Source organism: Protobothrops mucrosquamatus, unplaced genomic scaffold (genome assembly GCF_001527695.2).
Source record: "Protobothrops mucrosquamatus isolate PMUCROS unplaced genomic scaffold, P.Mucros_1.0 scaffold1794, whole genome shotgun sequence".
Lineage (NCBI taxonomy): Eukaryota > Metazoa > Chordata > Lepidosauria > Squamata > Viperidae > Protobothrops > Protobothrops mucrosquamatus.
Window position 1 is genome coordinate 29,605 of NW_015387932.1, and position 16,059 is coordinate 45,663.

At 37.3% G+C, this 16,059-nt stretch overlaps 1 protein-coding gene across 1 annotated transcript in view; it reads right to left on the reverse strand.

Annotated features, from left to right (window-relative positions):
- Positions 1–291: 291 nt before the first annotated feature.
- TGFBI (transforming growth factor beta induced) overlaps positions 292–16,059 on the reverse strand; it is a 43,465-nt gene continuing 27,697 nt past the window's right edge. Inside the window, exons 9-17 of the mRNA XM_015823188.1 lie at positions 15,587–15,724; positions 14,232–14,368; positions 13,431–13,567; positions 11,481–11,611; positions 8,768–8,892; positions 7,231–7,333; positions 4,639–4,718; positions 3,353–3,377; positions 292–1,328 (exon numbers count right to left, since the gene is read on the reverse strand). Coding sequence (XP_015678674.1) covers positions 1,288–1,328; positions 3,353–3,377; positions 4,639–4,718; positions 7,231–7,333; positions 8,768–8,892; positions 11,481–11,611; positions 13,431–13,567; positions 14,232–14,368; positions 15,587–15,724 — 917 coding nt within the window. The 3' untranslated portion in view covers positions 292–1,287. The remainder of the gene's footprint in view (positions 1,329–3,352; positions 3,378–4,638; positions 4,719–7,230; positions 7,334–8,767; positions 8,893–11,480; positions 11,612–13,430; positions 13,568–14,231; positions 14,369–15,586; positions 15,725–16,059) is intronic.

Sequence of the window (16,059 nt, forward strand, 5' to 3'; positions counted from 1 at the left end):
TATTAAGTTTCAGGCTTCATTTTCAAAATATATCTAGAGCTGAAAAGTCATACGATCCCTTGAACTGCACAAAAGAGGTAATTGGCATCTTCTACCACAGTCAATGGCAAAACTGTTATCAAATGTGTGTAAGACAAGTAAGACGAAACGCCTGAGTTGTGTATCATCATCATGTCATAATGCACGTTCTGTCATTTTCCCCTCTTGCCTCCCCTCCCCTCTCCAGGCACCTATGAGAAAGGTCAAATTGTAGGAATGTGCGGATTGTGAGCCTCAAATCAGAAATAGAGATAGATTTCTTAAATCCAGAGTTTATTCTACAGTATTTTTTTTAAAAAAAAGAGTGCAATTTTAAAAAGAGCATTACAATTTAAAGATTCCTAATATGTAAAGAGAAACTAATGATTCTGCCAGTATACAGTATATGTACATGAATGGCTCTCTGATTCTATCCAAACATATTCCTTGACAAAACTATATAGAAGCAAAATCCTATTGTTAGAACCTTACAAAAAAATTGACCATTCATCCCATTGGACTTGAGAACATAAAAATAGTTTAGGCTTTTGAGCTCTAGCAATTGTTTTAGAAATGAATATGAAAGTATAGTTTAAGGGATTGCAATTTGGTTTACAGACAGAATATAAAAAAACAAAATGGAAGCCAACCTGAGGATTATTTAGACTAAGAGTGCTCAATGTCTTCATTTCTGCAGCTAAAGTCCAAATAAATCATAGAATCCACTGAAAAAAAATAATTTATGGAAGAAACCTATTCACTGGAACAGAGCAGGGTTATATACATAAGATCTAAGGCACTGACACCAGCTAAGAAGTTCCATCAGAAGTTGCAGGAAAGCTGTTCCTTTGAGAACGAGGACAATTTTTATCCAGTAAAGTAGAAGGCATTGGGCAAAACAGTTTAATGGGTGAGCTTAGCATATGACACCTGATTCTCTTCTTGATAGCACCTACAAATACTAGAGGATTGGGGGTTTTTTTTGCTTAAGCTTATCTGACCTAAATAATTTTGGAATAGATGTTCCCTAAATTATCAGCTACTATTCAGGACAAAGTAATCTTATTAAGTGATGGACGTTTCTGGCTGTGTCTGGCAATATGGCTTTTCTTTTCTTTTTATTTTACTTCAAAAAGAAGATAACCTCTGTATTAAGATAAATTCCACCTACATGATGGTGTTTGGTTCTGTTTAAATTTAGGCTTTGCTTTCCACACTAAAAATCAACAGAATCCTTGATTGTGCTTGACCTGTAGATTTGCTGTCACTTTACTGTTTCATCCTGGCTAACAATCTGGAATACACAGGAGCTGAAAAAAAGAAGAAGAAAAAAAACAGAACCAGCTTTAAAATACATGTCATGTTATTTGATCTGTGCACAGAAATTTGCACTAAAATTAAAATCAGTATTCAGGTATTGCCTCTTTTCCAGCCAAATTGATACTCCAGATGCAATAGACCAGAACTCCCATAATTCTCTAACCATAGACTATGTTGTTAAGAGCATGTAATGGGCTATGAGGATAACTTTGAGGGAGAGAAGAGGAATTGCCCTAAGCCTAACCAACAGCCTGATAAACAAAATCTGAGTGAAAAGGCTGCTGTCCAATCCATCTTCTGTGTCCTTGCAGGCAGGGGGAAGACATTGTGTGTGTGTGTTTGTGTAAGAGAGAGAGAGAGAGAAAGGCAGAGAGTGCTTTAACAAGAGCACCATATTAGCTTAGCTAATATCATTGTATGGTTGCATTGTGTTTTCTGATTTAACAGATTTTTGAGGAGACTGAAGACTGCTAAACTCTTCCAAATAATAGTTTAAGAAAGGTGTCAAATAGCCATAGTCTGAAGAAACATAATTCATTTGGCCATTTAACAATTCTACCCTTTCATTCAGGAGCATCACTAAACCAAGTTTACTCTTACGTTCTGGCAGACAAAAGAAACAAATTTGATAAGAGTATGGATGGGGAGAATCTCATCACTGAATGACAATGAAGATTAAGACTAATGATTCATATAGGCAATTAATTTATAGATGTGATATTCGGCCTCTGGCAGTCATTTTCATTCTTTCGCTGAAGATCGTGGATTCAAATTTTATTGGGAATCCTTTTATTCTTTCATCAGATGCTGTCTACCTAATCACAGCAGGATTTTGGAAACAGCAATGGATGAAAACCTGTCAGGTGATGCAACGTTGAGCTAATCGGTGGAGGTGAGAGAGAGAAAATAATACTTAAACCCATAAACAAGTCTATTTTTATAAATTATGACAACTATTTTGAAACTTGGGTAATGCACTCTACTGTATATCTGCTGTCTTGGCACACGACAATCATTTGCAAGTTGGCTCAGATATTCATGCCAATGTGATATAATCATGACAGGTCTTTGCCTCATCTTCCCTTGGCTATATTTGCCAAATTGTATTTGACAAAAAAGAGAATTAATAGTATATTGGCTCCTTAAAGTAAAACTACATAACACAAGCTCATGTAGAGAGTCTTTCACTTCTTGCTGACTGCACCAGAGGCAAAAGTATGTGTGTATCCTTTGTGTGAAAAGATTATGCAAGACTGTAAAGAAGATCCATGTTGAACCAGACTGAAGGTGTGTTTAGCTCAGCTTCTATCTTCACAATGGACAGGTGAATGCCTCTGGCAAGATCATAAGTTGGGTAAAATAGCACCCTCCTACTTATGTTTCCTAGCACATGAATTTGAGACCATTTAGCTCTGATAGAGTTATTATTTTGCTTAGGCATCCATTCATTATCTTATTTTCTATCAACTTATAAACTGAAATATAAAGTCATATCAATCAGTGGCCCTTCCTTCCTATATACACTTTATAAATACAGCTGAACTTTGGGTTACAATTTACCAATATGTCTTAGAAATTATTGTGTATTTCAATCTAATGAGGGTTCAGTGAGTGCTCTGATGATGTACAAAAGGATTTATGCTGTTGCAGAGTTAGCAACCTCCTAACATGGCGTTTCTCAGAGGCTTGTGAGCTAAGACCCATTCCACTCATTTTTTAGAAAAATTCTGGCTTAATGATAGTTAGAATGCCTATAAGTATAGGTGATTGTACGAATTACTTCAGTACAAACTGTGATTATTTTAAAAAAATGATAAAATGTGTGTTGACCCCCATTATATCCATATGTTTTTGTTTTGTTTTGTTTTTTCACTTCAAAAACATAGCGGGGTTTTGTTTTTTTTCCATTCGCCTTCCTCTGGGGATGCCTATGCTTGTATTTCCAAGTAGAAAGTCCATAACCTTATCTCATATTATAAAGCTACATTTAAAGAAGACAGAATATGTCACGTACCAAGCCGAGCATCCCTTAGCGAAATCTGTCAGGAACAAAAGAGAAAAACATCAGTGAGAAAAAAGTGATCCAAACCCACAGAATGTCAGGCGGAATCTGTGTGCCTTTCAAAGACATCATTTCTTGCTCTCCTCTTCACTCAACTCCAAAACAATTTTAGACTGTTAGCTCTGAGCTACACAGAGCTTCCACTGGAAAAGAAGCCTTGCTGAAGAACAGAGCATCCAGGGGGATATTTTGGATCACAGGCTCCGTAGCCCTTGCAAGTAGGGTTGGAAAATATTTAATTGAAATTTTAGCCTGCGATAATCCAGCAATTCTCAGAAGTGTACTAACATAAAACCTCCATGGCACAGTTAGCAATCAGTATATAATAAAGCAATTAAAAGCATTACAGGCTATCTCTAAAACCAGTTCCTGTAATATTCTTCAAGTAACAAAGCTCTCTGGAAGAAGTTGGCTTAACTGGCTTCTGGAGGGCAGGAAGTGGCCCAATCAATCTAACTGCCCAAGGAAGAGTTGGCCACTACAAAAGCTTATGGCAGAAATACTTCCTCTTTGCCTCAGCCCTCCAATATTGCAAGGGGGGGGGAATAGAAGCTATCTCTCTCAGCCCAACTCACATCTTAGGGTTGTCATGGGGAAGACAGGAGGACAAAGCATTATGTAGCCTGTGAAAAGCGAGATATAAATCTAGCAAAAGAGACGAATGGCCTGGATGGTTTCCTCAACAGCTAAAGTAACATTCTGATCTAAGGAAGCAGTTCACTTACAAGTATGAGATTGTAGATAAAGACTAAAAACAGATAGGTACCAGGCTATATCTTAAGCATGAAAGATGATTGGATGACTTAGGGCCAATCACTTCCCTTCAGCTCAGCCTACTTTACAGGGTTGTTGCGGTGGGGAAAACAAAAGGAGGAAGGAGCATTTAGATATGTTTAAGAAAAATAATAAAGGGGGGGGGGGACAAACAAACAAACAAACAAATAAATAAACAATCTTGTTGTAATTATAAATGTTGAGCCTCTTCAGGCAATCCTTTCCAGCCTAATTTTCCGTGTGCAGAAAGAATAAAACTTGATCTGGATTTTGCATAACTGTTTCTGACTCCTTCAAAATGCAAATGTGGGTGTGGGTGTGTGGATGAGTGAGTGTGTGAACACACAGATGAGGGAATTGCATTTATTGGTTTTACCGGAAAAATATGCCTTGATCAATTAACCATAACATCAAATGACAATTTTATAAAAATGGCTATATGATGATTTAAGCATTATATGTACCTTGGATAACGCAGAAGCGTGCTTGAAGATTTCCAGAGAAGGATCTGCAGGTTGATCACTTCTTTCATTATGCCTAGAAGCTGAAGAGACAAGATTCAAATATATTTAGTGAAGAAAAACTATTCTCTAATTCACAGATCAAAACTCTGTTTTATTTTATTTTATTATTTTATTTTAACGTTTTTATTTGGAATTTGTGCTATGTGCAATGTGGACCTATACATATTTTTACAATAAAATAAATGGAATAAAATTAATGGAATCCAGGCACAAAATTTTCAATAGTGCTGCTGGATCAGTACCTTGACCGGGTAAGCAAACGCCTGAATTGTCCATAATAGATTACAGATTACATAATAGCTGCGCCCTGATGTCCGCCTTTTAATAGTATTTCTGAGTCAGTCACTAATCCACTCAGCAAGGCCTACCATAATAACAACTTGTTCCCAGGGTTTCAGCTGGAAGTCTTATCCAGATGTATCCTGCTGATTTAGGACAGATAGAAAAGGCAGATAACTATTTCCTAACCTGATGCCTATACTTCAGAGGAAGCTACAATTCCTTTAGTGTCAGCCTGCTGGCTGCAGAAAGTTGTAATCCTAATATCATAGAGTTGATTTTCATTAATGAACATAAATATGATCACTCTGTTCAAGAATTTGGATTTTTTTAGTCTACCTTTTCAACCAAATGAAAGGTTTGCAGCTGTACTCTCCAGCTTGAAAGAGTATCAAAAGGTGCTGGCAGTTCTGAGAGCAGGAAAAGGGATTGTCACAAAGTTTGAATAGCAAATGGTATTATTTAGAAGTTAAGCCCTGATCTTTTTGTTGTCCCTCTCCTCCATCAAACGTGTACAGGACCCACAAATCAGCAGAGGTACATAACTAAAGCCATATTAGATCCAGATAGAATAAGCTACAAGTCAAGCAGAGAGCTTGCTAAAGGCCATTATGAAAACAGATAAAGTGTATAAAAATGCTTTGGAAGGGAGGAGAATCACCGATAAGCTGCGTGGAATTGCTTTGTGTAAAAGTTCCTGATCAAAGGCAAGGTTGCTCTTTTTTTCTAATCAACTAATTTCTGTCTGGCAAGATTCTTTGTTCCAAATAAGGTTACAGGAATGGATGCAGATGATGTGGTGTAACCAACTTGAGCAAATTACTTGCTTGCTAGTAAACTTCTGTGTACATCCTGTGATCATAGTTCCATTCAAATAGTTTTAGAGCATTTCTTCAGCTGTTATTTTGCAGTTCATTGGGGTTAAGAAAAAGTTCCCCTATACTTGATTGTGCTTTTTGAAAAACCATGGATGTAGCCTCTGAGCAACTTCTGTGTGGGATTCTGGGCTCATGAGCTTCTTAAGGTTTGAAAGCCTTATACTAGTCTCAATCTTACCACTCAACGTGTGACAGCAGAGACAGAATGCCACGTGTAAGGATGTTATTGTGACTTGCCAGTCTGATTTTGGCATATTTTACTTTTGCCAGTGCCAAATAATAATAATAATAATAAAGTTGGAAGGGACTTTGGAGGTCATCTAGTCCAACCCCCTGCTCAGGCAGGAAACCTTATACCATTTCAGACAAATGGCTGTCCAGTCTCTTCTTAAAAACTTCCAGTGTTGGAGCATTCACCGTTTCTGGAGGCAGGTTGTTCCACTGGTTAATTGTTCTAACTGTCAGGAAGTTTCTCCTTAGTTCTAGGTTGCTTCTCTCCTTGATTAGTTTCCATCCGTTGCTTCTTGTCCTGCCTTCAGGCGCTTTGGAGAATAGCTTGACCCCCCTTCTTTGTGGCAGCCCCTGAGATATTGGAACACTGCTATCATGCCCCCCCTCGTCCTTCTCTTCGTTAAACTAGACATACCCAATTCCAGCAGCCGTTCCTTATATGCTTTAGCCTCCAGTCCCCTAATCATCTTTGTTGCTCTTCTCTGTACTCTTTCTAGAGTCTCAACATCTTTTTTACATCGTGGTGACCAAAACTGGATGCAGTATTCCTTACCAGTGGCTTAACCAATGTTGAATGTTGAATGAAAAAAGTAAATGATTTCTGAACTGTATGTAGAATCATTTTTTCCTCCTAAATATGTTCTTCTGATCCACATGAAAGAGATTCCAAGAAGCAGATAGAACCTGTCCACATTCCACCATATCCACCCTCCACAGAGACCAATACAAAAAAGTAGGCATCCTCATCCAAGTACTGACCTGGAGAATACCTCTGCGCATCCATGGAAGAATGTACAATTGTTGCCAAAGGAAATGATTCACCATATTTTATGAACCCGCTTTCCTTTTTTCCCTCCCAAAGCACCAAGAAGTTATTTGTTATCTTGGTCTGAGAAAGCCAGCACACACTTTAAAATGCATATGCTTTGTTTGCATGACTTTTTTAAAAAAAAACAAACCAGAAGTGCTAATGTTTCTCTGGAAGATGTGGATCACCTGCTTGTTTCCTTCTGTGCAGGAAATGAACTTCCTTTCTACGTAGGAATTCACTGGTGTTTCGTAATAATAGCGTGACTTTAACTACTTAGGAAAGAGAAGCAAATCTAGGGGAAAATACGTTATGCTTGAACTCAAGCTGGCCTACCTGGGGATTGTAAGATACTGTTTACTGCATAAATCACACCATTGGTGGCCATAATATCAGCTTCGGCAACGGGCATCTTGTTGACGTTTATTACGTGGTTTCTCTGAAGCAGAAAAAGTAGAGATAAATAGTCAAAAAAGTATGAAGAATTGAGATGACAGATGACAGATTTACAATAATCTAATATAATATATAAGAAAGATTCTTAAATTCATATAGGCAGGTTTTTTAAAAAAAAAAAATAAGGTTGCTTGTGCTATTGACTGGTTTCGGGTATTTTAGTCTCACAAATAAAAGCTGGAGCAGGCTATGTTTCAAAGAAGTACAGTCTCAGCGATATACATGTTTTTCTTTGCACAGATGCTGGGTGGGGCTATGGAAACTTGGCCGGAAATAGGCACTCAGTGACAGAGCTCTTTGGGTGATTCTGGGCCAATCACAATCTACCGACAGAGGAGAATATTTGTAGCTCGGGGTTGAAATGAGGGGTCTTTGGTGCTCTTTGAGATTCGTTGTTTTCTAGCAGATGTTTCATTACCCAATCTACCTGTCAGTGCTGGTGATGTTACCTAGTTTGGGTAATGAAATGTCTGCGAGAAAACAACCAAGTCAGAGAACACCAAGGACCTCTCAACCACAATCTCTTAGCCCATCTTAAGAAAATGAGAGGAAAAAATATCACTGGTTTTGCCTTGAGCTCTAAAGGGAAAAGGTAAAATATAGTAATAATACTGTCTCAAGGAAAGTTCTGCTTTGTCACACCAGTATAAACCCATTCTGAAGCCCTGGCCTGAAGTGAGAAATGGAGTAATTAGTGTTTGTATAGTGTGTATACACACACACACACACACACACACACACACACCTTGATTGGGCTGTGGTACATGCCAGCCATAACTCATTGGTCTTTCTCTGTAAGGCAGATGCTGGCTTCCTAGCCTCTGTTTCTGGTTAGTGTGATTACCTAATTAAATTTTCAAGTAACACTATACCTTGATGTGCTTTCAGGAAAGGTTTTTATTGTTGAACTACTCTTTCTCAAACACAGAATTTACAAAAACATTAAAAAGTACAGAGCTGTTTAAGGTCTTTAGATTAGTAGCACTAAAACTCAATCATCTGAAACTATGTGGGAGAATCTTATTTTAGTGCCGTTCTCCGTAACATACAAATAAAATTTTGTCTAAACCTTGTTAAGTAATATATAAAAAATAGTTGTCATTCCCAACCACCCAGCAGGACTTGCTTTGAGACTACATGGCAGGAAGACTGAGAACAGTGCTAATCTTCAATAATAAAGACAACGTTCACTGGGAAAGAAAACAGATTTCCCCCCAACATTAGACTTTTAATAGTTTTATTTCCTGAGGCTCCATCTGGCAATCTCCAACCTGCTAAATCTGATGGCCTTTTTTTTCAAAAAAAAATTAAAGGTCATATAAATTTAGTAGCTGTTCTTTAAACTGCATCAGGGCAGATTGAGCTATCATAAAAAAATCTTTTTTTAAAAAAAGGGAGGGAGACACCATAAACTTACAGAGCTGACTTCCAGTTTATCACCCTGCAGAGACTTGATTCTTATAACAGCACCAACTGCTCCACTCACTAAAATTTCATCCCCAATGTGGTACTTCAGGATGTTAGCAAGTAGTTTTGCATTACCTAGGACAGGAAGGAAAGGGAAGAGGAGACCAATAATATTTCAGGGTTATAGCTTATTTCCCATGTTCCATGGTAACTAAGAAAAAAAACCCACACAATGTCATGCTGGCAGGGTACATCAGGAGAAAAAAAAATATGAAAAGTGTTCCCTTTACATTAAACTAAGCAGCTGTTTCCTCGTCTAGTATTCCTATCAAGATTCCCCTAGACAATCATAGCAACTCCTTCAACCTAATAAACTGTTTCACACTGCAGCTGGAGCAGTTTGTACGACAGCAGGAGGGATAGAGTGCCCCAAACAGAAAGAAACCCATTTCTTCAGGTTAGCTGCAAGAAGTACAAAAAGACTTGAATTTTGGGAAACCTATAAAAGAGGCCAAATTATGGTCTCTTTTTAGATCAAATGCTGGCTTGGCAAAACACCTGCCTTGCCATTTTGTTTCTGTCACATTGACATAACCGACTGCTATTTCCTGTTCCTTCCATATTTCTTAAATAAAAGAGAATAGCCACACATATTGACACTGAGTCCTTACATCCAGGGGTAGGCAACCTTGGCTCTTTTATGACTCGTGGACTTCAACTCCCAGAATTCCTGAGCCAGCCATGAATGCTGGCTCAGGAATTCTGGAAGTTGAAGGCCACGAGTCATAAAAGAGCCAAGGTTGCCTACCCCTCAGTAGTGTATAAAATAGCTTTCTGGCAAAAGTTTCTAAATGTGGCCAAAAACAGCTGGAAGATTGAGATCAACCACTTTTTTTTTTTAAAGGTAAAACTGAATCTCAAATAGAAGCTGATAAAGTCTAAAAAATATAAAATTCATTTCCCCTGACCCAAAGACTGGTAGACATGGAACGATATTTAGCATGAAAGAGCAGTATTCATCTTTGATCTCTGGCAAAATGTTGGGCTCAGAAGTCATGATTGAAAATGTATAATTACTGAATTATCTGGACATTGTGAATTTGAGGAAGATAATGATGGTTTAGCTTTCCTGAAGATAAAATGTTGAGATCTTGAGGTACAGAAGAAATGAGAGGTAGTTATTTTACAAACCCATCTATATCACATTTACATTGCTAATATGTTTAGCTATGATTACCAAATTGTTTGATTCAGCCATACAAGCCAATCAAAATCCAGTGGCCCCAGCTCCACTCAAAGTACCACATGGACAATCAGAAATCTGCAATTCTTGTTTCACAGAACTTTGCTGTCCACCGCTGAGAATGAAGTCTAATTGAATGTGCAAGTAATTTGATCACTGCTCTTATCTAGAATTATATAGGTAATCCTCACAATCGCAGCTGAGTCCAAAATTTCTGTTGCTAGGTGAGACAGTTGTTAAGTGAAATTTGCCCTATTTTACAACCTTTCTTGCCACAGTTGTTAAGTGAATCACTGCAATTGTTAAGATATAAACTGGTTGTCAAGTGACTCTGGCTTCCCACGTTGACTTTGCTTGTCAGAAGGTCGCAAAACGTGATGACATGGCCTCGGGACACTGCAACCGTCATAAATATGAGTCAGTTGCCAAGCATCTGAATTTTGATCATGTGATAACGGGGGATGTTGCAATGGTAGTGAGTGTGAAAAATATCATAAGTCACTTTTTTCAGTGCCGTTATTACTTCAAACGGTCACTGTAACTTTTCCTCCTCTGTTTGTCTTCTGTATTTTCCTATGACTGATCACTTTCAGAAAGAGTAAACTAAACATTTGCTTAGAAAACGCAAGAACATTTTGACTGTTCTGGGATGTTTCAGCATCACAACTGCTTATAGTAGCTACAAATCAATTATAAAGTATTTTTAAACAATAGAACAAATGTGCAGAATGCTGCTGTAAGAACTTATAAGGAGGGATAGTCAGCACTCATAAGTAGATGTCTGCTTTACTACGATGTCTCAAAACTGGTTTCAATAAATAAAATTTAAATTAATATTATTTCAAAGCCATAATTAGATTTCACTGCACCAGCCTGAATGTTCATTATTTGCACAAAAAATGACTGAAATATTCATACGTCATTTCCTAATATGGCTTCATATTGATTATTTTCAAGTGACCATTTCAGCTAATATGTATGATGTTACTATAATGAACTTATATGTTTTTGATCATATTATTGTTGCTAGAAAATATATGAACAGTGACTGGAATTTAGGACGACTTCACAATCAGCTATATGCACATATAGTCTATGCTTCAGTAAGTGAATCAATTCTATTAATGGATATGGCTTTGTTGCAGGAAAATGTTACTAGATATATTCATGAGTAATAGTAAAAATATAACTTTAGTTGAGTTAGATAGTGCACTCTATTCTTAAAAGAAGGAAAAATACATCAGATTTTAGAATTTTAAATAAATACTAATGCAACAAAGAGCAATAGAGTACCTTAACTTGTAAAAGCCTCAATCCATGTTTTAGTCTAATAATATTTCTGAACACTATTTTTTTACTAGTATATCAAAGAGAAGCTACGCATTTTTGAGGCTGAAACAAAATCAAATATTGGAAGTTTACTGGAAGGCTAAGAATAGGTAGTATAAATATAATTGCTCAACAAGAACTTGGAAGTTACCCATAAGTCTGTTCAGCTCCCTCTGAGGCATGGCTTGAAAAGCTTCATTTGTCGGTGCAAACACTGTGAAGGATCTTGGCCTATTCAGTGTTTCAGTTAGGCCTGCAGATTGGATGGCAGCCACTAGGGTACTGTAAAAAAATCACAACCGAACAGAAATCCTTGGTTAAGAATTTTAAGTTTCCAAAGGCAGTAGAAAATTTCACAGCTAAAAGGAAGTGGCCCCAATTGCTACTTGAAATTTTTCTTCATTCATTTTATTGTCAGAGTTCACATACCTATAATAAATTGTTGAACTGGAGCAAAGTGCTTAAGGAGAATTAACAATGACCTTCAAGCTAAGACTTCCCTGCAGATTGGTTGTTTTATTTTTTGAGAAGCATGATTTACAGAGACTTTTACCTTTGCAGTTCACAAACTGCTAGAACAAAAGCATCTAAGTGGTCTATCTGGCAAATTTGCTGGAGGTGTCAGAGATTCAAAAAGGATGCAATGATCATTCTTGGTTAACTCCAGGGAAGTCTGCATAAGGTTTCAAAAATTTATATATATAATAATATAGCAGCTTTGACTCCAACATCAAAGTCCTGTCTTTTTTATGTATGTTGATGTACATAAAAAAATGATGGGTCTTAGACCTTGTGATTGTGACCACTCTCTTGACTTCTTGACTGCTCGTAAATATGTCACTGGTTGACTTCCTGTCTAAACACTGTGAAAATAGTTTTTTTTAAGGCTGAATGTAAATCTGAAAAACCAAACATATTTTACAAAGGAAAGTTTTAAAAAACCAAAAAAGGAACCCCTAAGAACCCCACCTTCTATGGATCTTCCCTTAGCGTAGGTCTATGGTCAGCTGATAGCACAACAGGGAGAAAGGGAGGGGGGAGTTATAGTATATTTCATACTTCTATCCAGCTGTTTCCCTCCCTTGCACTATAGTATATTTCATACTTCTATCCAGCTGTTTCCCTCCCTTGCATGCACACTTGTGAAAGCTAACTCAAGGGTCAAAGCTTCTTTGTGTTAATCAGTTTGAAGAGGTGAGGCATAGGAAGGTGTAAGAACCATACACAGATATCCTATTTTCCTTTGCTGTCATAGGACACAGCCTTGTATGCAAGTTTAACAGGTAGCAATAGGTTTGGTAAGCTTACTGTTATCTTTCTGCAAATCCTTCTCAAATAGAGAAGGATTACAACTTTTGGTTATAAGTATGTGCCAATGTTTTAACACAACAAATGTCATGTAGGACTGCGTTAAGTGCATTAGAAGAGATGAAACAGATTCCTCTCAGAAACTTTGGAGCATCGCTACCAGTCAATAGAGACAACAATGAATCAGGTGAGCCAGTAATCTTACACAGTTAAAAATAACTTATGTGGCCTGCTTATTTTTTTTTTAATATATAAGAGGAACACATACAGGTAGTCCTTAACTTACGACCATAATTGAGCCCAAATTTCTATTGCTAAGTGAGACATTTATTGAGTGAATTTGGCCCCATTTTACGACCTTTCTTGCCACATTCGTTAAGCAAACCACTGCAGCTGTTAAATTAGTAACATGGTTGTAAAATGAATCTGGCTTCCCTATTGACTTTGCTTGTTAGAAGGTCGCAAAAGGTGATCACATGGCCCTGGGACTCTGTATTTGTCATAAATATGAGTCAATTGCCACGTGTCTGGATTTTGATCACGTGACCATGGGGATGCCGCAACGGTCATCAAGTATGAAAAACGGTCATTAAGTCACTTTTTCCAGTGCCGTTGTACTTTTGAACGATCACCAAATTGAGTGTTGTTAAGTCAAGGACTACCTATATTTAAAACATAAGTCTATGTTTTAAAATATGGAAACAATTAGCTTCTCCAAACAATCCTTACGGAAGCAAAATTATTTTTCCTACTCTACTACTTGTACAATATTAGTAAGAAGTAAAACCATTACCTGAACCGATCATCTGCTTTGAGCACATCCATAACAGTCCCCATAGGGGGGCTGAGCATCTTGTCCATAGCAAACAAGGTGCCAAATCTTCCTCTCTTGTCGTGAGCAGCAATGCAGGCATTTTCTATGCAGAGATTCTACAAGAGGGATTGCGTCATAATAAATTTGGAATCTGCAACATTTTACTTTGTTTGCTCCCTAATCAGGACCAAACACAACCGTGCCACCCCTCCCCATTACTTATCTAAATCACATGAACACATGGAGATAAATATCCCCCCCCCTACTTGCACTTCCCTATGGGCTTTCAAAATATGCTGTGAAGAAGCCACAAACTTCTAGAAGAAAATGGTGAAGTGAGAAACAATACAAAAGGAAATCTATTATGTCTCCCAGTTGCATTCTGCTGAACAATTCTACATTGTTTGAAAAAGTTTTCCAGTGAAAAGGAAAGACAAAAATAAGTTGCTCTTCTTTTTTGAATCAGGAACAGAATATGTCTTCTACAACAGATAAATTATTGGAGGTGGAATAGAAAGGTTGATATCCAAATCCTTGCTCTACTACAAAACCCTTAGATGCAACCAATCTTAGAGAACTATTGAGAAGATAGACCTGAAATATATTTATATGTGATGCCAAGAGTATTCGGGGGAAAGTTATAATCTGCAGCCTGCAGGCATACTATAGTATGAAACATAATAGTGATATCTTAGTTGGTTACTGTATATGTTTACAAACTATCATAAGACATTATGACTTAAATATCAAACTAGCAGTAATTATTAAAGAGAAACATACATTGCGGTACACAAATACTCTCAGTTCTTTGCCACCCAAAGTTTCTAGCTTCTGTCCATGAAAAAGGTATTTAGAAGAAAGCTGCTCTTTAATTATATGATTTTGAAGCAAATTTCTGTTTGCTGAAGGACTGTGATCTGCAGAAAAAAAATAAAACCATTATTCATGCATTCAGATCAGCAGACAGTCAATTACTTTCATTTTTAAAATACATCCAGACAGAAGCATCCGTAGGAGATGACAAAGGGGGAAAATTTTAAAAGCAGTGCTACAATGCAAGCTCTGCCCTTGTGCACGTGCATTGTGACTTTGCACCTACATACCCAAGGGCATATATTGTGACATTGCAATAGTGCTTTCGTCATTTTGACCAACCCTGTGGATGCCTCTGCATGAATAGGTCATAGAAGCAACATCAGCATTTCCTCCATCTTTCTCTCTCCCTCCTTTTCTGAGATATTCTAAGCAATGAACAACATTGCATTTTTCAGACTATTCACAGCAGAAATCTCACAATTTTCTATTTACTCCTCCCCACCCATTTTCAGTTCCTCCTATATTGTTACCAAGTAGATATTCTTTAAAAAAAATCACTCTGGGTTTTGGGGAGCATGGTGATGGTGGTATGAAAACCCAAATACATGGGGGACTTCACGAATCAGCCTTTCCATTGTGATGGCCTCCAGATATGTTGAACTGACATTCTCCAATCTCCCAGCCAATTTATTTTATTTATTGCTTACTTATAGTACTCTTGTGCTACACAATTTGGTCAGAGTTTATGCCAATAGCTTAGAACATGTCCATTCCACCTGCAAGCATTTACTGGCATGCACTAAACCCCACTTTGATATGATATAATTACAGTATATGCTGAGGATATTTAGGATGCTGTATACACTATTTTATCCTCTTTCCCCCAGTTTTCTGCCCCACTGCTCTGACAATTGATCAGCAATCTGTTTCTGCATGATAGTTGTGCGCTGGGTCACTTTGAAAACTTTAAGAATTTAAGTTTAACACTTTGACTGTCTTATGTATTTATGACATTGTTTTAGCTAGCTAAGAATCAGCTTTAGGAAAAAAAAATGTCTCTGTGTGTGTAATTTAGAACCTTTATAAATCTTGAATTCCAGCAAAGAAGAGTAGGATTGGATATGGTTTTGTAATGCAATCCTACTAATTAAAAAATATTCTTAGCAGCTAATTCAAGCAGAAGGCACATCCAGAGGCACAATTCCAGGCATAGGAAGGGGGATGGGCTTTCCTCCTCTCCCTCCATTTCAGCTTGTTGATTGGACATGAGGCACTAATGACAAACAGATCCCACTGTATAAGAGTTCAAGTATACAAACCTTTGTAGAAAGAATTGATGGGAGCCAGGACTGTCAAACGCTCATTCCCAGTAAGATGTGAACCGAGACCAACTTGTCTAAAAAGGTCAATAGATGTCGAAACATCGGATTCCTCACCCAGCTCCAGCAGAGTTTTTGCTTCAATTAAAATAACAAGAACAGATTTCAAAATGGATTTCATAATTATAATAAAACAATACCTGATGAAGAAGCAGGTACTTGTACCTGTTAAAACTAAAACGTTTAATCATATTTAAGCATGCTTAGTGAATTCAACAGGGCATTGCTTTCTGATTATTCATTTTTTATAGCTGCCCTCTCAGTCAATGACTCTGGACATCTTATAACTCAGAAAATACTACATTACAATTAAAGATTCTAAAAACATTTTAAAATAATAAAAATATTCCGATACGTGGGAGCAAGATACTTGGCCAGTTAGCAGTACAGCCAGGAAATGGGGCCCTTCACAC